The 24702-nt window shown below is 41.7% G+C and overlaps 1 protein-coding gene across 2 annotated transcripts in view; it reads right to left on the bottom strand.

The window, feature by feature from the left end:
• Positions 1-24077, bottom strand: part of RNF145 (ring finger protein 145) — a 44663-nt gene extending 20586 nt beyond the window's left edge. Inside the window, exons 1-3 of one of the 2 annotated variants that reach the window (XM_059859978.1) lie at positions 23836-24077; positions 14579-14792; positions 5848-5956 (exon numbers count right to left, since the gene is read on the bottom strand). In XM_059859978.1, the coding sequence (XP_059715961.1) occupies positions 5848-5956; positions 14579-14762 (293 nt within the window). In that variant the 5' untranslated portion in view covers positions 14763-14792; positions 23836-24077. Of the gene's footprint in view, positions 1-5847; positions 5957-14578; positions 14793-23559; positions 23635-23835 lie in introns of those variants that run through there. The other variant, XM_059859979.1, reaches the window with a different exon arrangement.
• Between the last annotated feature and the right edge of the window lie 625 nt (positions 24078-24702).

Here is a 24702-nt window from a genome sequence, read left to right as displayed (position 1 = left end):
TCTGTGAGGCTCAACACACCTAGGATACAATTATAATAAAACTGCAAAACATGAAATAAGATAATGATGATGTGAACTCCAGATTTAGCATTAACAGTGTGTTTAGTCATATCACTTCTATTCTGCATAACTGCAGCACATATTTTTCCCAAGCTGCTTTTTGCTGGAAATGGGTAAAAGAAATGTGATTCTTTTAAGCAAGACATTTGTGCTACTATCCATGAAATAAAACCAGCATCCACCTTAATTGTCAGGAGCAACAGGACTGTGGTAAATTAATTTAGCTCACTGCATTCTTCTGTCTGAGTAGTTCTCCTTAGCATGAGTAGCTGAAGCTGCTGGAATCTTCAGCCACAAGCTGCAAGCTCCACCTAGGAAAGCTGAACTTATCTTGAACTTCTGCTCAGTTACATGAAGGGAGGCCCTGGGAGCAGCGTGAGCTCTGGGTCACAGCAGAAGCCGCAACCCAGCCAAATCAAAGCAGCCAACACCCACCTGGAGACAGAGAAAGAATCCGACAGGGAGCAAGAAGGTCCCAGACCACCCACCACTGAACCAAGGGGTGTTTGCAAAGCACACCAAGAGTGGATGCAGGATGGGTGCATTGACTGTGAGGGTACAAAGGTTCAGTGATTTTTGTGTTCTGGGTCCCTGGCTGCAGGCACCCAGCTCAAGCTGCTCCTATTGCTGTGCCACTCCATTATTAAACTAACTTTTCTTGGAATTGGAAACTGCTGCAGAAAACCACTTTCACAACTTCTTGTCTCCCAATACCCAAGTGCTGGCATCAGGTGAGTTCACCAGGAACCTCTGGAGCAGGAGGCATTGAAGGGTGAGTGTTAAAACTCCCCAGGCAGATTTGAAGAAGGTCTTGCAGTGGGTTTGAGCCCCCCCCCCACCCCCCCACTGCAGCTCACTCACAGCTGCACAGCCTCATCAGACAGTAATGTGCACACAGAAAGGGGATTCAATTCCATACGTAAGAACAGAGTTCAAGTCCCTCATAGCAATGGGAAATCTAATTCTTCAGATACAAACTGTTAGCCAAATCTGACACCAAGACTGGATCCAGCTGAACCTACCCTCCTCTCTGAACCTCATGACTCCTCAGGAGGGTCTCCCTGACAATCTTTTTTGCTGCTTTTTCTTTATCCTTTCTGGTAACAGGGAACAAACTCAGCGTAGAAAAGAGGATGCCCTTGGTCAAGGTATTGTAAAATTGAGAAAAGATTTATGGTACAGCTCAATTATCTAAAGAGCACACAGTGGCTTTGTGCCAGGAGGAATGGCCATTTATTACTAGGACAGCTGGTGGGGGCCCCAGGAAATTTGGCCACTACATGGAACTCTCAATCAATTAAGACTCACTTATTTACGACTCCGCTTAGAGGATAAAAGCCCTGGACAAATGCATTGCTGCTCTAGGGAAAGAAAATTGGATACACCAGGCTCATGTCAAACGAGGGGTGAGTAACCAGCCAGCTAATGAGTGATGGCACTATGAAGAACTGATACTCTGAAGAGATGAAGTGGGACAGCTCACTCACCACTCTTGGTGCTGTTAACCCAGATGAGCACAGCTGCATGGCTAAGTACATAATCAATGCACAATTCAGTTTGGTATAAAGTTAACAGGACTAAAGAGGAGCTAATTCACATAGATTGTTAGGGGCTGGGTTACCCAGCCCCTAAAGCTCTGTAAAAAGAAGCAGCTCTCATTTTTTGTTATGAATCCAATACAGCTCGTGATCCAACCACTGCCTCACTGCCCAGCACAATGAGCTTAGCCACCAGCCCTCCACAGGTTAAGGGAGGAGCTGATCCCACAATTTCTGAAATCAGCACTAGCTCTTAGCTGCATCCAAGCACAATTGTAGATACAATCTATGGTAGCCACAACCATAAGAGAAGGGGAAGGGTGTATCTTACACATTGAAATTTTTAAAAAATTTGAGAAAATGCAACTGATTTTGAGAGAGAATTCCAATGGTGGCGGTATGCAGCCAATTTCCCATCTAGCTCCAGAGTAATAATGGCACAGCTTTTGTCTCAACAATATGCACCATATTAGAATACACCACAGACCCAATCCCGGTATTAGCACTGAATCATGATGGAACTGCTCTCTGCCCACCAGAGCTGAGTATGGGCCCAACAAAACAGTATCAAATGGCAGAGTCTCAGTGTTGATGTGCATGTTGCTGGAGAACAACAGGGATTTATTTGTGAAAGTAAAACCATCAAAGCTCAAGACATTTGTTTTGACACTGAACAAAATGTCTGTCATTTGAAATACATTCCAAAGAAAGCCCTGAAACTGAACTTGCCTATGTGGGAAAATGATGTGTTCGTGTAAGAACTCTTTGTAATCTTATGTTTGTAAATAATATCACTATAGGGACAAATAATCACTCAATTACTTCTAACTGTAGAAACACTGTGGGATGCAATTTTAATTATTCAGTTCCTATTATGTCCAATCAATGGTTCCAGTCCAATTATACTTAAGCTAAAATTTACTATCTATCCCCATCAGAATAATTCTGCACTGGTGAGGAAGCCACTAAAACCTGATGACCTGCATCAACTGCTGGAACATGGCCAAAATGACGGACAAAAAATTCTAGTCACCATTCAGTGCAGACGAGATGCATCATGTCTTGGAAAAAGTGAAGAAGGAGGCACAACACTGATGGTGGAAAACTCTCTTTGGGTGGTGACCAACAGCAATGTGACCTATATTAAGATGCTCCATCCAATGGTGACCTTGCTCACTCTGCTTGTATTGTGCCTGTTGCTTGTAATAACCTTGTATCTGAGACTCAGGGTTGTATTTAAAGACTGTGAGTTCCTTCTGACACATGAGCAGAAATGCTTAATAAAAAAAGGAGGACTGTTGTAAATCAGTTGTGTTCTTTAACTGTATTCTTTTGTCTGAGTGGCTTTGCTTAGCAAAAGTAGCTAAAGCTGCTGGAGTTTTAGGCCACAAGCTCCAAACTCTCACCAGCTCCAAGCACCCACCTAGAAAAGTCAAACTTATCTTGAACTTCTGCTCAGTTACATGAAGGGAGGTCCTGAGACCAGTGTGAACTGGGAGATAAGGAGGCCATAACTCAGCAGAAGCTGCAACCCAGCCAGATAAATGCAGCCAACACCCACCTGGAGACAGAGAAAGAATCCAACATGGAAAAAGAAGATCCCAGACCAAAACCCACCACTGGACCAAGGGGTGTTTGCAAAGCACACCAAGAGTGGATGCAGGATGGGTGCCTCAACTGGAAGGGTACAAAGGCCCAAGGATCTGTGTGCTCTGGGTCCCTGGCTGGAGGCATCCAGCTCAAGCTGTTCCTATCACTGTGCCACTCACTTATTAAACTAATTTCTCCTGAAATTGGAGACTGCTGCAGGAAACCTAAGGCAAAGAGATTTCATTAAATTGGATTTTGGGTTTTTAAAGCTGACTTCTCTTCTTTCCATAAACAGATGGTATGTTATTTCCACCCAAATTGCCAGGTTAGCATGCCACATACAAATGCAGCATCTTCTGGGGTGCTCCAAGTATTCACAAATATTACCTAAACCATGGTTACACATTAAGGTAATTCTCAGCTCAGCAGGTAAGGAAACAAAACATTTAAAAAACTAAGTAACTTGTCAAGGTCACATAAACCTGGAAGTCTCAAGTCAGAGCTTAACTATAAAATTCAGATGATCTTATTTCCCAGACTTGCAGATGAAGTGCAAGCTATTTCTGGGGTGGAAAAAAAGCACTGAAAGCTGAAGTCTTTCAACAGCTCAGAATTTCCAGGACACTGCAGAGTCATAAGTGCCAGATGATTCTGGTCTTGTTCTATAATTTGCACTAACCAAACTGGCCTCAATATAAGACCTCTTCATTGGTATTAAATAGCATCCCAACTGGTAGTGCATGCAAGCAAGTCCCTGGGCAGTTTTCAGCTCTGAGCAGAAATACTAACAAAAAACACTGAAAAACAGTTTGCACATGTGACTACTGTATGTCTTGTAACGATCAGGCTGCTAAATAGAAACATAAGTTGGAACTGGATAGCTTTGGCAATAAGAAGAATGGCTCTGCCAACAGATATGTCTGTCACATTTTACTATTTCCAGTATGAAAACTAATGGGATTCAAAAATTATTTTGTAGGGCTAATTCAAGAGTCACTCCCCACATATGATTCCCTGACTGTACAAAGGCTTCAGCTGAGAGCCCCTTGCCCTGTGCTTCCTTCCAAACCAAACCAGCCCAGGGAATGGGTAAGCTCACTCAGAAGTGTCAGCAGCTACACTTGCCTTGCAAAATGCCTTGGGAATACTGTTGGACTATTTGAATCCATGACATCTTTTAATTAAATATATTTTTTGTGCTAGTTGATGCAAGATTTAATTAAAGACTTTATTAACTCAATCCAGGAGCACCAAATAGAGAAAGCTTAGTAGAAGCACACAGAACAGTCCAAGCAGTATTTACTAAATATGTTACAATAAAGCCTATTAAGTCTCAAATCTCACAAAGCAACAGAAGTCAGAATTCCTATTACACAGAAATACAAACAAGATATTAGAAGCAAACACAGTACTATCCCTTAATGTATCAAATGCATAACATCTCCCTTTCTTACAAAAATTTAAGACCTGGAGTGTCATAAGCACCTCCAGTAGATGTTCTGCACCAAAGCCCCCTGTCTGATGGGCATTTGTTACTATATTTATTACTTCAACACTTAAATAATGTCTAGGTTGCTTTTTCTAATAAATAAGCCTTTGACCCTATAAGAGACACCCACAAACTCCATCTATAACAAGTCAGGACTCCCCTGAGGATGACAAATAAACCATTTTTTCCTTCCTACCAAGGCAATAAGAGGCTATAACTCCTCTCTGGTACACTCCTCCTTTCCAGGAAATCACTAACTGCAACTCCAACAGCCACAACAGCGACATGTCAAATCATCACAAAACCTTCACTGACACTCCCCTGAACTTCAACATATCAAGAAAAACATTCCAGAAAATCCTCTGGAGCAACAATTTTGATGTGGAAATAACAAAACTATCACTTCCACTAAATCAATTGAAAGCACATTTTTAAATGTTTCCCATCAGCAGGCATCAAAATAAGTCAGGCTCAAATCCATATTTTCAAAACTTCCCATGTAAAGCTTTTAAAGTGACGGCAGTGTCTTTGGTTCCAATAAAACACTGTGTCAGTAGGAAAGTTTACACTGGCTTTCAACACATTTAGCTGGGGCCAAACAAAGATGGTTGATACTGTGTTGTTTGACTTAGAGTTCTCCAGCCTCCTGCTCTGTTTCAGATCCAAAACACCTGCATCCACTGTAAATTCAAATTTGTGTAATACATTTTAAGAATAAATTCCACTACTACTTTGCTTTTACTGGATTCCAGATCTCTATTTGCTCTCTCTCCTGAGGTGCCAGGAAACTAAAAGTAACATCCTGTCTGCTGTGTAAAACACCCCAGTGCTGAAAGCATTTTAGCTGAGCCACTGAGTAACTTAGATTACTGCATCAGAGGCCACATTTAGTCTTGTGGTAAGTGCTTTCTCTCCTTAGATTGGTGGGCATTACACTCCCCAGACAAGAAGCTCCAAATTCCTGGTGTTTTTTCAATGACTTCAAAGAACTACTTGACTGCATATTTAATTCTGTAAATTTTTCCAAAGACAAAGAACAGCAAGATACATTTAGGTGTCTGACATAGAAAAAAGGCCTCCACAAAACCATTTATAGAAAATATTAACAAAATAACTGTTGTTTTTCTAATGTCCAAACCAAGCTAAAAAAATTAATCCATTTATCCTTACCTGGAAATTTGGTGCCCAGCGTAAAGCAGCAGTGCAGTCAAAAAGTACAGGTAAAGCTGAACCAGGTGTTGCCTTGGTAAAGTTAGGAGCACAACACTTAAGATGTAACCTGTAACAAAAAGCAGAAGCTGATACTTAAAAAAAAAAAAGCTAACACCAAATTAAAATAACACTTAGCATGTTCACAATTTAAGATGGAGACACAGAGGCTTTACTCCATATTAGTCACATTAAAGCCCACTCCAGCTATCAGGGTTGCATAAATCAAGGACAAGACATCCTAGGATTTGTAGCTTTTTATCCCAGCAGTTCCTGCACTTCTCATTAGCATTTAGTGAGGCTGTTGAAAATGACCCAATGCAGACCCAGCTTTACTCTTTAAGACCTCTCCTCAGCAGCCTCTCCAACAAGCTGAACCCTGATCCTTATTTTCATAAGGATCTCACTCAGAGACCCACATAAAGCAGTACTCTGAAGTCCACTCATTAATGGGTCGTGCATGTCCAAACTCCTCCATTCCAGACAGGCTGCAGGTCAAAAACCCACTCATGTTACCCTTACAAATATTTGTTTCCAAGCTCTCTCTCCATCACTGCAGTGCACTTGTGCTCTTTCTGAAGGTCAGCTCAAATGCCTGGCACTGAAATCCATTTAGGAAAACAACCCAGCAACAGCCAACAACTCCCCTGAAGCTAAGAAAAAAACACTAGAGAAGAACATATCCTGACCCTCACAGCCACACCAGTCACATCACATTTAAAGTTTCATACATTTATTCAGCAACATCAGCCACAGTCCTTTCAGCTAACTTATATTTTGAGCTTTTGAAATATCTTTAATAATGCAACTCTAGATTAAGCAGTCATAAACAGTGGCACAACCAGGTACTATAAAACAGCTGGGGAACACAGCATGTTCCAGTATTTGAAAAAGATATTTCAGAGTCAGTAGTTATGAAGAAGTATTTCAAGGCTGCTTAGTATCTGCCATGTTCAATGAGCCACCTCTGTAAAATTCTACCAACAGTCTGGTCTTCAAAATCTTGCAAGATGCTCCTAGAAAAGACAACAGACCCACAGGATGGCTAGCAGAGAGAGATCAATTCAGATAAGATAGATTATAGGATCAATGACAGACAAAGCCTATTTACTTACCTTTTTAAAATACCAGTATACCATTTATGTATTTAACATTAAAGATAATTTTTCAATCACCTTCATGAAGTGGATGTGACAAGGTGCACATTTGTCTCAGGATATGCTTTTTAAAAAGCTGAAATAATCGATAATCTTTTATTAAAAATCAAGTGTATACAAGTCACTAATTCTGTACAATATCACTTTGACCAGAGGGCTGGAACACCTCTCCTGTGAGGACAGGCTGGGAGACTTGGGGCTGTTTAGCCTGGAGAACAGAATAATTTTTATTTTGAGCCTTTTTAAAGGGGCCTGAAACACAGCACTTCATCAGTCTCCTTCTAGCAACTGTTTTAGACAGAGTAACTTGCTTCTACTTAGAGCACATCATATGTTCTACACCATCAGTTTTCTTCACAAACACCTGCATTTTCTGGAATTCCCGTTCACCACCTTCCTTCTACCAAACACACAAATGACAAGAGCAGGAACTCCTCAGCATTTTCCATGAAGACATTTCACTACCATCATTACCACAGCCTCACGAGTCAGCTCCAGAGCTCTCAAACCATCTGCAGACATTCCTACATCTCACCTCTGCTACATTCACCCCTGGATTCCTTTGGGATGGACAATTCCCCCTGAGGAACAACCCACAACCATCTATCATTCCAGCACGAATCAAATCTCTCTAAACCTTTCCTTCTCACTGTAGCCTGTGACTCACCTTCAGGTGGAGAACTAAATGGAGTTTATTATGCAGTCTTTTATTCCTCTATTACTCTATAAATAGTTTTAGAATACCTGTTTACTGTATCTGTATTTAAGCTCTGTCATCTTTATCTTATTCTATCACAAGAAAGTCTACTCCTTGGCTATGTGATGATGTACCTGAGCAATGGCAGGATCATTTCTGTAAAAGTAACATGTTTTAGAGGGCAGTAACAAAGATGTGATACATGAAAGGACTTTGGATATCACTGAAGTTCATTCTTCTCTGATCACAAATTTAATCAAAATACTTAGAATCCTTCAGGATACAATGAAGGAGTGGAAAAAAAAAAAGGCTAAATTAAAAGATGAAGCAAGTGCTGTCACAGTGCCTTCTAACCAGCAGGCTTCCACACTGCACAGATGCTCAGATCTGTGCAGGGAAGCAGCAAGAGACAGCCAAGGTTACTGCAGAAGCTTCAGCAATGAACTCCACTGCTCAGGAGTTTGGGCTGGAATGCAAATGTTCACTTTGAAGCAGCCATTTGGTTTAATTGTTAGACTTTGAAGAGGTTGAGAGCAACAGCAACAGACATTTAAAGTAGTTCCCATTCAATCTTATTTACAATTTCCTCTTGTGACTTGGTAAGAGGGAGATTTCAGCACACTTCATACTGCAATATTTGCATTTTTGTTGCAGAGGCCCTATTCTCAAAGTGGTACCAACCTCATTTTTATCAACAAAGCCTCTGCCAAAAAAAAAAAACAAAACCAACAAATAATTCTTTACCAATCCATCCAATTGCAGAAGAAAAGGAAGACAAGCTCAAATTCAGACATACTTTCAATAATATTCTATTTCCTTTGTTCTCATACAGACAAATGAAGTAATTAGTGTACAATGTAAATAAGATTCCACTTAAAAAAAAAAAAAAGATCAGGAAATGAAATTTCTCGCAGTAGCTCTCATCTAAATCATTACACATTCTGTTTTCATTTGCACCTCCTCTGCCAGAAGAAAACACGATGCTGAGAACATATATCCCTTTGGAGAGAGTCCCCACACACAAGGACTTACAATTTGAGAAACAGCTATCTTACTGGGTAACCTCTGAGCAGGGGTTAACAATAACTAACACTCACTCCCATCCAAACGCAGCTTTTGAGCTCTGTGTCAGCAGTGAGCACTCCCCTCCTTTGATTTGGGCTGTGCTATTTTTGCTCTTGGGACTTGGTGCATTGTCCCTTTTGACTCACCATGTACATTTCTGTATAAAGCAAACAGCAGGCTCAGGAATGCCCAATTCCTGCCCCAGTAAAGGAATGGTTCTAAAACATGTTCAAAACAATAAAACAAAAAAGATAAAGAAAAGACAGAATAATCTTTCCTGAATACAGTCAGAGTGCCCTCGTGCCACAACACCAAGAAAGAGACTTGCACCTTTATGCCTCCAGCTGTAAGGAGCATTATAGCAGACACATTCTGCCAACCTTAAAAATACACAAATGCCCCACTCAGCTCCTATTCAGGAGCAAAAGGAAGCAGAGAACTTCTACTGCCTCTCATGCTAGATGGTACAGATTTAGGCTCCACTGGAGAAAATAAACTGTGAAAATCATCCTAAGCAGAAAAGCAAAGTTAAACACTGCTAGACAAGAACATTGGTGCATTAACCAGTTCATGACCTCATTTACAACCTGTTGATTCAGCTCCATGAAAACCTCTGGCTGTGCAGTGCTCACTGTTCAGTGAGCAGCAGCTCACAGACTGCCTTTCAGCAATCTCTCTCCATTTATGCACCACCAAGGTGTTCCCAGCTTCTCTCACCAGAATTACCTCTTTGCCGACTCAGGTGTCTGAGGTTTATTGACTGCACACAATGGAGGCTTCTGGAACATGATCAAAGTCACAACTCATCCTCTTTATGAAGCACTTTAGTGCTCATTTGCATGATTACAGATCCCTTGTGTCCATTTCATATTATCACTCACAGTTTCCTGCACATTTAGTCTAAAAGTGAGAACTCTGCACATCAAAGAGTTCATAACATTTCTTAATAAGGCCACACCAACTCTTGGAGTGCCAGAAAGCACGAGCACAATTGCTTGGATTCCACAGAAATTAATTTGGGGGCCCTACTTTTCAACTTTCTCATATCCTGCTAGGGTAAAGGGCCCATGATTTGCAAAGCAACTTGCTGGGAAGCAGCAAGTCATGAGCCAAAGGCTCCATCCCAACAGGCAGCTCTCCTGCCTCAAAGAGGGATCAGTGCACTCTGAGTTAGTCACTGCACTTCAGCCTAATCCTTGACTGTCCTCATTTCAGCTTGTTCAGACAAATATCTGGCCACTACATGCAAGTGCCAACAGAACAGGACATACTTCTGAAAGCCTGCATTTGAGATGGTATAAGTACTACAGAAACAAGCAGCATCTTTATTTTCAGTGTGTCTTAACTCTCAGAAAGACCAGACTGGTTACACTGCAATTTAGGCAGAGATTTCATATATTGTCAATGTCTAAATCATCCATCTCAAGAGAAGATGATTTTTAAAAGATATACTTTTACATACCTGTCCTCCAGAAAATGCCAGAAAATTAGTTCAAAACTGAAAAACACATCTAAACATACTTGCACATATGGAAATTGGCATTTACTCAGTCTTGGCTCAGAACAACTGAGATGAGAAATCCTGTTATCAACATCTGCACATCTCGGTGAAAATAATGCCAACAAAACAATTTATTCATTACTGGGGTACTGCCAGCAACAGCTGTTTCTTCAGTTTTTAAATGCATAACAGATTGGGTACTTTAAGTATAAATAATCCAAGAAATTGAGTTCTTTACAGAGATTTGCAGTATTTTCTGAACAAATAAAATGGACTTTTGATTCTAGTTCTGCCATATGATTCAGAGGCTCTTTATAAATCACTAAGATAAGCTGCAATGCTGTCATGAGACTGGTATTCAGAATCAAAAATTTTAAGCACCTCCTTTGAAAAAGGCTGCTAGTGGCTCCTTTAAAAAAAAAAAATAGTACTGTGTGTTTCTAAAAAAGAGACATCAGCTTTATACAGAAAAGCTATCTGAAAATATCCATATGCTGAGAAAGCTGCTTAGGAAAAACCTACAACACTTAGGGAGCAGTAGAGGAATCTTCAGTCCTGAGTCAGAAAATAAAAAAGGCTGTGCTGGATTTTGAGCATGGCACACTCTCTACCTCCTCCTGTGTCCTACCAACTGCAGCACACACTGCATTTTATCCAAGAAGAGAATGAGAAGATGTAACAAGTGATTATTTTAAGAAATAAAGACCAAGTCCATGTCATCAAATTGCACTTGATTAAAAATAGTTACAGTTTAAAATTAAATAGTAACACTCAGAAAATAGTTCTACTAGCCATTTAACTAAGTGCTGCTGCCAGGAGAAAGACAGAAGACATGAGGCAGCAATGCTGATTCTAAGCAGGACCTCATCTTTGTATGTATTAACTGTATTTACACATTTAAGTCATGCATCTTCTCTTGTAATTTTAGGAAATTTGTTTCTGTAATGAAACAACTCATTTCTTCTCACACTGAAGCTTCACTTGGCACTTCTTACAGTGTTTGTACCAGAGTAGAGGATCTTTCCCCTTAAAAGGCAAGATAAAAAAAGAAATCTAAATAAAAGATCTTCTACGTAAAGCACAAAAGCTTAAACAGAAGTGGGCAGACCAAAAGGTGCAATCAGCACACAAGGGCAGGAAGTCCAGCAGGTTTCTCCTCCCTCAAGCCCCCCTCATAAAAGCAGCATTCATAACAAGCAGCTTGCACCTAGCAAGTGATGTGACCAAGAGATTAAAGTATTAACCATGCACTTCAGGAAACTGTCATTACAAACAGGATTGTGAAAGATGACACACCTTCCAACTATTCCAAATATTTAAATACCTTTTTTTTACCCTGAGAATTTCTTTTTATTTTTTGTATTGACAAAGAATACAGCTTATGATAGGAGACTGCTCTATTTTTACTCTTGAGTAAGAAAACCCTGTATTTTGTGCAATTCTGCGCCTCACCCATGACAGTGACTTAAATTCCAAGCCTGATTCTGATTATAGGTTAAGCTCATGACTCTTTCCATCTAGCTCAGAGTATTTACCACTTGGCACAAACAGCATTGCTTTGCCCTTCTTCACAGGAGGAAATTACGTGGTTTCAACTTTTTTCCACCTTCTCCACCAAAAGAACACAAAAAGAAGTGTCTGTTTTCTCACAGTTGCTCCACAGTGCAGAAGGCAATGGAAAAGTCTGGCAGTAAGTGCTAATCTACCCTACACAGAGGTCCCACCAATTCTAACCAGAAATTTATCTCTGCTGTTTGCACTGTTCTCCGCATATTTAGTTAAATTTCATGCAGGTGAACTTGTGGTTGAGTGGTTATCAGGACTGAGTTTTTTCCTTTGCTCAAGCAGATAAGGGCTGTTTCATGGAAAGATATGAAAAGGAAAAGTTGTTTCAAAGAACAAAGTACATTTTAGAAGCTTTGCTTTTATTATACTGGCAGTACTGCTAACTAGAATGGGAATCACACAGGAACACACATCATTTCACTTGTTACATTTAAACAGAAAATACATTCCTGGTAACCCCCAGTTCTGAACAGATTTCCAATTCTGTCTCCTTAGTTCCAGGAAAAGGTTCACTATATAAAGATTGGTGAGTTTATTAATTTTTAGGACTCTCTAATCAAATTGTTCCTTGAGCATCTGCCCGAGATAGATGCACCCAATTTCCTCAGCTGCTGGAAGCACTTATATAGCACTATATATAGCACTACAAGATACTGGCTTGTAGAAGAAATTCAGTGATTGTTTGATATTGCAAAGCTGCCACTGCATTTGCTGATAGGGTTTCCTAACTGCAAATATGAAGAGAGGATTTTTCTTTTTCCTAAATAAAGCAGATTAGCACATTGAAACACATCCATGGTGAACTGTTGTTCAAATTATATGCTGGCAGTTAATTTCCTCAAATGTATCTTCAAAGAAGCTCAATTCTCCAAACTGGTGGAAAAGTACTTTGTTTTCCCTACAAATCCAATTTATACATTTTGATACATCATCTTAATTAATGTTATACTCTAAAGCAGTGCAACTAAATCTATATAAAATGTCATGGAGGCATGTAAATTGATTTAGCCCAGCTTCACCCTGACACAGCTTAAATCCCCAACAACCAAGGAAATGAAACACAGCAACTTTATGTGAAAAGTTTTGTTACTAAAAATAGTCTGAAAATCTTTTAAAAAAAGCACCTTGTTTGACAATTTAGATGCTCTTCTTGCTCAGCAACCACCAGCTGAAGAAATAGAAGTGCATACACTCAATGTCATAAAAGCAAGAAGTAAAAGAACTGCTGAGTGATTGTGCACCAGGACAAAAGTACCCCTTGTAAAAGGAGCAGAAAGTCAGATTTCACTGGTTTAGTGCAAAAATAGCAACCAGATGGGAAATTCTTTGGTAACAATAACCACCCCCTCTGTAGTGTTTTTTATTGCTGTATCTCAACATACTTTAACAAGGAAAAGATTATTAAATGCCTATTAAGAGGGGCTTTGTCATAGCCGAAAATTACCCACTGCCATCTTGAAAACCTACTGCAAAGCTTTTAATTCTGCATTAGAACCTGATCTGATAAAGTGATCCCTAAAAGCTTTGTGTATGCACACAAATGCAGGAGAAAGCCAGCTGTAGGTACAGGCCACCACAGTCCTGCGTCACATTCACCAGCTCCAAACAGAGCTGTCCTCTCCCACAGACAGAGGAAAAGGGAACTGTGACACCAATGTTTTATACTGCAAGTACACTGTCATCCCAGCACGAGTGCAGTGGAGCCATAAGAAAGAAAGCTGCACACACTTTTAGTGCAGTAAATGATTTCCAGACAACAGACATTACAAAAAAAGGGAAGCCTCATGCCAACACTTACACAGTAAGGATTAAAGGCAGGACATACTCCTTCAAAAGCCCACAGTTTCCTAACTGCTTAAGTTAAGTGTGTTTCTTTAAGCTGACTGCAGTGCATCTTTATCTTCCAAAACCATCTACAAGGAAGAAACACTCCAGAGCGGTTAATTATATGCCAGCCCTTTCTCTCCAAGCCAGGCAGTGCTCAGGCAGATGCTTGCCAGAGATCAACCTCAGCTGCCCAAATCCAATCCCTAATTTACCCCATGTGCAGATGAATCACACTCTCACCTGGAGAGCAGGTCCCAGAACACCAATCCTTTCATCTCCTAAAAACAGACATCTGGCATTCCAGAGCTAGACTTGCAGGCCAAGGTTCACACCTCAGCTGCCTGAGCTGCGTTAGTAATTTTGTCCATTCATCTGCAACACAAGGGCTGGTTACCTGCTCGAATCCACTCACAGCACAGAGATGGTTTGTAAGGGTGTAAACTGAAGAGCCAAAATGGTGCAGCAGAGAAAACTAAATTTCTAGTGCTGTGGTCAGTCCAAACCAGGCCACCTTTTCTCTAGCCTCTTGTTTAATGTTAAGTTTTTATACTTCTTGTCTGCACAGTATTTCACAGTAGCTTCCTCGTCAGTCAGACACCTGCCAAAGTCCCTGTGCTCTTCTTTCAGGACATCAATTGTGTTTCCAAACATCAGGTTTACTTGTAAAGGCTAAATAACAGCAATCAGTAAAAACCCTGGGCAGGCTTTCTTTTCTGCTAACATAAACTATCCCTTAGGCAGAACTGTAATGAATGCATTGTCATGTTATTCTCTGTAACCAGTATATTAACATGCTGTTACTAAATTCTTAAAATTCTTGCAGCAAGCCAAAAGGTATTCAGTAGAGTAGTATTTTCTCTAGAATAGATCTATACTTACCCACATAATGCATATTAAGGGCCAAGTACTTGTACTGGAAGAGAGGGTTGTTGTGCAGGCTACTTCTTTGGATCTGCTGGAAGAATGAGCTGACATCCCATCTGTACAAGACATCCAGCAGCATGATGCTGGGGACCCTTAGGGCCACGTTTAATACTGCCTCCAACTTCTCCTTTGCAGCCATTCTCTTCCCTTTCTGTGAATTGGCAGCAGACTGTAAATAGCACAAGAGAGAGAAGAGTAATCAGATCAATCCCACTGTACAAACAGCCATTAGGCTTTGTGATCCTGTGAATGGGGCTTCCTGTGTGGCCACAAACGGCTGAATGAATCAACTGAGTTAAACTCAAATCCAGACAGGACAGCTTCTATTTTGGCTAAATAAAGGTCAATTCGCTAGCAGTTTTTTCCATGGTGACACTGTAAAATGGGGGGAGGGCAGGTTAATGACATGAAAATGGTCCATGGGTGTGCACCTTTCTTATTTACACTCATTTAGCATCTGAGATCTCAGTGAAATCCCACAGTGTAGTAGGTACTACATGAAAAGCATCAGAATGTAATACTCTATGTTTTAGACACCAAACACCAACAAAATTCAGACACTACATTCATCTAGCTTAGCACTATTTCTATGTCTCAAATCAAATAATCACCAATTAAGGCAGGTCTTTAAATATTCTGGATTCACTTCCTCAACGCAAATTGCAATAAATAATTTTCAAATATCAAAAAGCTTTAAAACAATTATTTACAGCCTTCATTAACTTCTACAAATTTACCTATTTATATAATTTGAGGACTGTGTGTTTTGAAGATTGGTACCAATAATGCAACTAATTCTATTCATTTCTATATAACTCACAAAGAATCATACAAACAAATGACCATCTCCTCACTCCTGAATACTAGAAGGCAATTTAAATTTGGAGTTTGCCATCAGGTAAGATGGATGATGCACAACAAAAAAGGGCATTTTTTTTTTAAACAGGTGGTCCACAACAGCATCTCAAACGTCACCAACAAAATAATTTTAAAGAGTAAAAGGATCAGTTTGACATCCTGTCAGCTAAGACTGACAGTTGTTCCTAAATGAAATGTGCTGGTTTTACCATTCACCGCCTGCCCATCCCTTGAACATGATTCACTGCAGGCTGCATTAGAGAAGTGCAGTTGAAGATGGGGATGATCCAGCAAGTTTTTATCCACAAGAAGCCACTCAAAGAAAAATCACCTGCAGCACAATCAGCCCCCCGATGAGGTCAGACTTAAGAAAAGGCTCCCAATACCAATTATTAGGGGGACAACTGGGAAGAACTGCAGCCTGAGCAAAGATATGGAAAACCTGCACTTGAACTACACTTTTAAATAAAGTTTTACAGGACTTTATTCATATTGTCCTTCTGTAAGTTATAAAAGCTTTTGCAGCTGTGCAAGTTCTATACCTCAAGCCAGCACATAAGTCCAGCATGAAGTGAAACCATGCAAATACACATTAAGAAAAAAAACCCAGCCCAAACAACCAAAAAAAAACCCCAAGACCTCTCACTTACACTCAAGCCTCATGTGAGGTTTTATTTGTGTTGCCATGGCCTAGGTGACACTCCAAACTGTTCATATCACACCTTCAGCCATGCTCACACTTCTCAAGCCATGATGACATAAAATTAATTCAGCTCAAGAAGTCAGGACAGATCAAAACTGAGATGTGGCTCAATAAACCACAGGTTGCAGGGTTGTTGCTTGCCATTGTCTAGCCCACAGTCTGATTTTTCAAGTTATGTAAATGCTGGCACTTTTTACAGAGCTCTTGCAACAGCTCTACAAACCCCAAGGGGAGCACATCCTTCCCCTCACTCAGGAAGTGCCTTCCAACGACATCGGGCACCCCACACAACACCAGCATTTCACAGAGCTGCCCAACACAAATTTGAAGGTCAGCCAGAAGACTACAAATATTTAGAATGAACAACCAAAACTACCACCCAAGCAGTTACTACAGAATCAGAGCATTCAACATTTTGTGTGAATAAAAGACTGAGTTTAAAGGGATAGTATTGTACAAACAGAAGTTGGGAGTTACACAGGTTGTATACAAAGAGTTACAAAAAAATACAAGTTTAAATATTTCATATCAAAATATTTTAAATGTCCCAGAATTTTCAAAAATCTATGGGTTTGTTAAGTTCATAAATTTAATCAAAACTCTGAAATTAGGCTGCCTCCTAGTTTTTTACTAGGTTCCTTTTCCAAGTAGATCAGGTTGTAGGGATAGGGATGAGCAGGGACTGACAGGTTTTCATTCTGTCATAAAAATACCCACGTAAAGTGACAAGTGCCTGATATCAAATTACATTCTCAAAACTGTCAAACCTTTTTCAGTCCTCAACAACAACCAAATATGCATGACAAAAACATAACTTTCACTTGAGCTTTCACTTTCCTTAATTACTCCAAAAAGAGAATTAAATAGACAATACTGAAAGTTATCTTGAGGATCAGCACATCCAAATTAAGCTGAAAAATTCTGCCTCCCAAACTCATGCACAAACACTTGAGACACAGCAAACTAAAAAGCACAGCATTTAGATTATCTAAAAGAGTAATTAAATTTCAAATGCTGTTAAAACAAAAGCAACCCAAACTTTGAAAACCACATCATGTCGCAACGGAAATGCTGAGGAGCAGCCACTGCAACTCCACAGCATCTTCTGTTCCTGAGTGACAAAAAACCCCAATACTAATAAGAAACCATTTAAAATTAACTCCACTAGAAATGCGGATGTGTTAAATAAAGGCTCAGTTGTAATGGCTGCCAAGTTCTAACAGAACCAAATAGAGACAAGCAAAGCCCATTGCTCTAAGCTCATTATATTGTAAAGAGCTCTCCCAATACATTATTTTGATTGGTGTAAAAACAAACAAAAAAACAACCACAACATTAAACCTCTAAAACCTTTAGATAAATGATGATGACAGGAGTTGCTGGATGCTCAGACATTAGGAAAAAAAAAATAGGTCACTTGTTGTACAAAGCCAAAACATGGACTGGGGAGCCACTTGTTTGTGTTTCAAAATTTTTTCCCATGATTTCAAACATCTCCCTGTTCCAAATCAGAGTAAGAAAAGGAACAATCTCAGGAAGACTGTCACGGTTTAACCCCTGCTGGGACTTAATATCACACAGCCACTTGCTCACCATCACCCCTCCCAGTGGGATGGAGAGGAGAAGTGAAAAAAAAGGTAAAAAACTCGGGTTGAAATAAGAACACTTTAATAAATAAAAAAATGATAGAATAGTGATAATGACAGTAACTGTGGTGAATGGAAGTTAATAACCAAAAAAAGAAAAAGAGAGGACTAAAACCCAAGAGAAACCAGTGCCACAGTGCAGTTGCTCACCACCCACTGACCAATGCCCATCCAGTCCCTGAGCAGCAGTCAATGTCTCCCAGCCAATTCCCCCCTGTTTATACTCTGGGCATGAGGTTCTGTGCTGTGGAATATCCCTTTGCCCAGTTCCCCCAGCTCCTTGTGCACCTGCTCACTGTCAGAGCACAGGAAACTGAAAAGTCCCTGATTTAGAGCAAGCACTGCTTGGCACCCACTAAACCATTGGTGTGCCATCAACATTATTCTTGTACTAAATCCAAAACACAGCAGTGCACCAGCTACCAAAATTAACTCAATTCCAGCAAAAGCCAAGACCAAGAACTTCAGATTTCAGATCATAAGCTGTGCTATTTGGCCAAAAAAAACCTTTTAAAAAATTTCCCATTATAACTGATTGCTCATCGAACACAGGTTGTTCATTTTTGTTTTATAACAATTATATTTCAAAAATCCCTCCCTCCCCGGCACATCCATTTTGTCAATAGCATATTCCTGGTTAGCCTTAAAGAAAACAGTAGAGTTGGCAAAAATCAATTTAAAAAAAAAGGGAAAAAACTCCTTCAAGTTTGTCCCAGCTCATTCCAGCAGCAGAACAGACCATCTTGAGTGTGATCACACGGCACGTACCCTCTCAAAGATAACACACATTTTCCCTTTCACAGAATTTTTTTTTCTGAAGTTTTATCACAACAAAATTTTGCCATTTCAGCTGAAGCTGTGAATTCTGCCACTTAAACCAGTGTAACTGTTGCTTCTGCACCAACATAAATATAAATCCATCACATCACAGGCAGAAAATATGCCCTGGTAAAGCAGCACAAGGGGCAGCAAAAATCTGCACTAATTTATCCAAACAGGTACAAAATTACATTAACAGAGAAAAGTTTGTACATTTAGGAAAGCATTAATCATAAAGTTACTTAATAGTTACAGAAATAAATTGGAATATCTGCAAATATAAGTTATTCCAAGCCTATCGCCACCAATAATCACCACAGAAAATAATCCCAGTCAAATCAGAACCCCAAAACCAAATTTGATCCTGCAACATTCAGCCTCACATATGTGAACAACATGCTCATTCTACAGCATCACAACCTAAGATATTTGGTAAGATTGATTAAAATACGAAAGAGAGAATTTCAACTTCTGCTTCTCACATCTATGAAACTCTAGTTACTCTGGATACATCCGTTAACAAGCGGATTCTGGTCTGTAGTTTAGTTAGATTAACTTTCAGTAATAGATTCTCAAACTAAAAATATCACCAGGAAAACCTTTTGTTTTCCTTTGAAGTAAACCTGGCTAGACAGACTTTGAAAAGGAAAAAATATTTTAAAAAATAAACTCAAACAAAATACAAAACATACAACTCCAATCTGCAGCTGTAGAAAAGTTCAGTGTCACAGTCCAACAACTAAAATTAGACCCATCAGCTGGGTTCTACCCACCCACTCCCTTCTTTACACCTGTCCTGGTCTGAGGAGCAAAAAGAATTTGAATTACAGAAGAATCCCATTCTTCAAAGACACAGATCCTTCTATCATCAGTTTGGGAGGAAGAGAACAAAGGGAAGCAAAGGGAAGGAAGAGGACTAAAAGGTTTATCAAATATGCACTTAGAAAAGAATCTCCCTGTGTGATTCTGTAGAAAAACAAAAACAAACCTAGAACTGAGAGTACGTGAGTCACCAATCCATCAAAAGGGCTCTCTCCCTCGCAGACAGTGCCAAGGAAAGGAAAAGACTGCCTTGCTCCCATACAATTTAAACTGGCTAACAAGGACAGCAATCAAAGATTTCTGCTGAGAAGGACAGATATAGCGAGATACCAGGAGCAGGAACAAAGCCCTGGAACACTGCAGACGTGCACAGCAACACCGGCACTGGCACCCAGTCACTGCTCCCAGAAATGCTCACCCTAGATCACTGGAGTAGTTCAGGAATTTCAAATAATAACCAGAGTATTCAGCTTTCCATTTAAAGGTTTAGAGAGTCAGTCAGCAAACAAAAAGATCTTGCTGTGTAAGCAGTTAACAAGAACAAACAACTTTTTTTTTTCTCCTTATTTTTTTTCTCCTCATTTTTTCCCTTTTTTCCCATCTGGTCTAACAATATGGATTGCTATACAACTGCTGCAGTGGTGTGCCTGAAGAACTGGTACTTCTACCTAGAAAACACAGTAATTCCTACATTCCTACTCATCCAAGACTCATTCAGCTGTGAACTGCGGCACAGCTAAGGTTAACCATTCCAAACAAATACAGCACGTGTTTTGCAAAAGCAAATGTTACTGCAAAATAAATTAGGTCAAACTCTTCTCTGTTCACAGGGACTTCAGTGAACATGAATTCACATTAAAGGCATATTAAAAATGGACAAAAGTAACTATGGAAGGTTAATTGCAAAGAACAAAAAAAATCTACACTTCCAGCTTCCATTAATTTTAGCAAATTTTATATGAGGGGAAAGAAAACCAATCCAGGAAATGAAGATACATATCACAGAGCTGTGAAGATAAAGTCTTCCTTAAAGATTTATTTCTCAAGTACATTTATAGACTATTAACAGTTTCAGCCCATTCTCAATTATATAGCAAGTGCATTATATTATTTATAGGTAGCCTGTAAAACATCCTGTGGCTTTTATTTTTCATAATGAGCAGGTAAGACAAAGGAACTAAACTCAGAGACTAACACGTGTTAACAAAGGTTAACAAATCCACCAGGTATGCAGCAAAATCCTTCCTTCTGTGCATTCCTATGGGATCCACACTCTGCCTGCACATGATCAGCTCAAATCCAGTCACACTAAGAGGGGCTGCATGGTTTTGAAATCACAGCTTAGCTGGGTACCTGAAAGACAGAAAGCTAATTCATTAAAGTTAAAATATAATTAATAATGCCTTTAATTAAAATCTTCAGAAGAAAGTCTAGGTTGACTCAACAAACCAAACTGCTCCGAGGTCCTTTCTGGCTCCCCGGTTTCTCACCAGTTCAAGGTTTGGTTTATTAACCAGTTATTCAGCAGTTTTTTTGCCATCACAGCCCATGTTTGCAAGCCCACACCTACAAGCCTGCCTAACCACATTTGTATCAGCACATTCTGAGAAAATCTGGGCAGCAATCCCAAAGCGCCTCTGCAGAGGAGAAAATACCCAGAGGAGCTGCACACTGAGCATTAATGAGAGCCCGAGATGATGCAGTGACAGCCCACCCCAGAGAGCTGGATCCCAGGAACACCAGACACAGGCAAAGCTCACAAAAAACCCTGCAACCCAAACGTGTTACCAGGATGAAGCCACACGACAGGATGAAATGTATTTCATCCTCCACAGTTGCTCAGGCAGTTTTTAGCCATTTCAGACACAGCCTATGTTTAGAACCTGCAATAACAATAACTAGCTACCAGACTGGTAAGAAGTTAAAATAGAAAATAAGACTTTCAAGATTTCTCTAGGTCAGCACTGATAAAGTTTCCATTGCTGCTGCTGCCTTATCCGTTTTCAGAATCATGTAAATAAAGCTTTGAGGCCTGTGAAACAGGCAGCTCAGCTTCCTACAGCACCAGACTCGCCTGACAGAAATATCAAACACACAGTGGAAATACCCACAAAAGTTCCCTTTAAAACATGCTCAAACTCAAGATACGCAACCAAAGAATTCTTCCAGAAAAGCTCCTCAAGATGAAGTACCCACTTCTGAGTGTTCCTCCCAAGAATGCTACTAATTACAGAGCAGCAGGGCCTCTCTGAAATGAGAGATGCTGGAAGGGCAGGGAAACAGGTACAGATACCTGAATCACAATGAAGGACTGGACTTGAATACACACTTAAAAAGCAAAACGATGGTGAACTGTCCACTCTAACCACATCAAACACTGCCAGGTGTATTTGGAGCTAAAAATGGATTCGGAAGAGTAAATCACCACATGGGTTCAAGAGGAGGGGAAGAGGAGCCATCTGCACTGTTTGAAGAGGAGGAAACGGACCCAAGTTTAGCAAACAGCGGAGAAGGTTTGCCTGAGTGCAACACCAAACACCAAGCAGGCGCACGGAGTTTTCCAGGACACACCCATTGCTCAGAGCTCACGGGCATGATGCGCCTTTCTGCCTCTGCAGCAAGGGCTCCAGCTGCCGAACTGGACTGAGATACCGATCTCTGCCCATGCTCTCCCAAAGGAAGGAATTCCCCAGTATTTCTTCCAACGAACGTTGCTCAGTTCATCTCTCTATCAGAATCAAGTGGCTCTAACCTCAGTAGCTCCTCAAGGCTGATGTACACAAAGTGAATCCTCGTTTTGGATGAGCAGCAGTTTTATATTGCTCTGTAAGATTTCTGATGAACCTTCTATGCAATGATGGTCACAAAGACAGCCATTTCCTAATGCTAATGAGTTCAGCAATTAATTAAATACTTTAGTGATATTATGACTCGAAAACCAGAGCTGATTACCAGTTACTAAAGCTAACTAGAAACAAAAAAGATGCAGTTTCTCATGCACAGACCCCCTCCTATCTAAGATAACCAGCAAAAAAAAGCCAAGGTTACAGATAAACTGAAGTCACGGGGTGCAATAGCTTAGAGTGCCCACCTAACCAAAGTATTTTTTTCCATTTTTAAATCTATCTTCATTAACCCTACAAGAATGATCAAAAAGTAATTATTTCCTTCTTCTCCTACCAAGTTTTATCTCTACAGACACATTACAAACACAAACTCTAACTGAAATATATGTGAAAGTATCCAAGTCTGAAGCACAAGTTAACAGAAACTCCTGTACTAAAAACTGCGGAAGAAATGAATACCGCAACACCTACAGATTTCAAAAGAAGAGTATTCTGAATGAGATCACAAATGGCTAATATTTATGACTCAAACATATTACACAAATCTCACTTTTCTTTGGTATATTTCGCCCATAGCTTCGAACATTCTCCTTCATTTGCTGATACTTGCGGCATTACACAAAAAAAAATTTCGCAATTTTTTCACTTTATTCCCCCAATCACATTATTTATGCACCGGGTCCCACACACACCCCTCCAAAAAGGCAGCACAACCAGAAGGTAAGAATCCCTCTAAGAGCTCCATCTGTCACAAGTATACTTGGTACAAAGAACTACTCCCGAACACAGAAGAAAAACGAAAATTCTCATCACAAACCTTATTTTATAAGGCTACAGAAGGTCTCATAAAACCGACTGACATGATATAAGTAGGGAAGATGCAAAAAGCCCTGTTCTCCACGCCACGGGCAGGCTGCTCCTTACATAAGCATGACCATATGCTCCAGGGCCCGTCTCCAGGAGAGGTGTCCGGCTCCGCTCCGTGTCTCAGCCGTGACGGCACCGGGCCGGGGGATGCTCAGCCGGCTGCGGGCACCGACGGGCAGAGCCCGACCCCAGCGAGGGCACAGCCCGACCCCAGGCAGGGCGGGCAGCACTGCAGCCCTCAGGCCAAGCTGTGTCAGGGCTGCGGGAGCCCGCAGCTCACCCCCGGGGCCAGCACGGGGATGCGAACCGCGACCCCCGCTACCCCACTCCCCAACAGGACACTTATTCCCCGCCCGGCGCAACTCCCGCGCTCACCGTCGGCGCCACGGGCAGCCCCGCGCATCCTGCCCGGCCCCGCTGAACTCCAGTAACCCCGGCGGCTCCCGGCGCCGGCGGAGGAGGGGAGCGGGGAGGGGAAGGGGGGGCGGAGGGCGGGGAGGAGCGGGAGGGGGGCTGAGCGCAGTGGAAGGCCGGGGAGGGAGCCCCGGCACCGGCGCGGACTTGGGCAGGAGCGGAGGGGCGCGGGAGTGGCGGGCGGGGGGCGCCGCGGGGGCGCGCGCGCGTGCCTGAGGCGGCGCGTGCGGGAATCACCTGAACCCGCGGGGTCGCCGCCGCCTCCTCCTCCTCCTCCTCTTCTTCTTCTTCCTCCTCTCCCTCCGCCTCTCGCTCCCGCTCCCCGGTGGCGCGGCGGTGGCTCCGCGCTTCTCACACCGACGGCGGCGGTTCGGTGCCCGGCGGCAGAGCGGCTCCTCGAGGCACCATGGCCGCGCCGCGCCGCCTCAGGGCGCCGCCGACTCCCCGCGGCCCCGCGGACGGGCGGCCATGGCCCCGCTGGCTGCGCGCGCGCGCCGCCCCTCTCCGCGCATGCGCACGCCCCGCCCGCGGAGCGGCTCCTCCGCTCCCCCCGGGCAGGTTCGAGGCGGGGGCGGAAGGAGCGGAGCGGCGTTTTGGGGGAAAAAAGCCAGGATTTGGGCTGAAGAGCGTTCCCCGCCCTGAACGGGTTCTGTCCATAAAGCCGGGAGCTTTTCGCCCGCCCACACCCCTGAAAGGCAGAGGTTGGGATTTAAATTCCGATGGGAGCGCAGGGGTTTGGGTCCTCTCGGGACGTGCGGACTCGCCAGGGCAGCTCCGAGTCTGGGAGATGACTCAGAAAAGTCGGTCAGCAAAATTTCAGGTGGTGTCTGAGCAGATGTTTAAAAGGCAGCCCTGCTATTTTAATAGTAATCCTTACTGGCCTTGTGGAACACAAAGTGCTGTATTACTTTCAAGTACTAAGGCTGTTTTTCCCAGTGTTGTACTGCAGAGCCTCCAGTCACCTTCGTTGTGAGTTCAACCAGAAAAGCACCAGATTTGCTGTATTATTGCACTGTCATTTTTCAGCTGGAGACCCGACCCAGGAGTTGCTCCCTCACAGCCCAGCCCAGCACACTATAGTTTCAATACTTTTCAGCTCACAGG

The sequence above is a fragment of the Haemorhous mexicanus genome, chromosome 15 (genome assembly GCF_027477595.1).
Source record: "Haemorhous mexicanus isolate bHaeMex1 chromosome 15, bHaeMex1.pri, whole genome shotgun sequence".
NCBI lineage: Eukaryota > Metazoa > Chordata > Aves > Passeriformes > Fringillidae > Haemorhous > Haemorhous mexicanus.
Note: the sequence above shows the minus strand (reverse complement) of the source record. Positions and strands in the feature narration are given on the sequence as shown.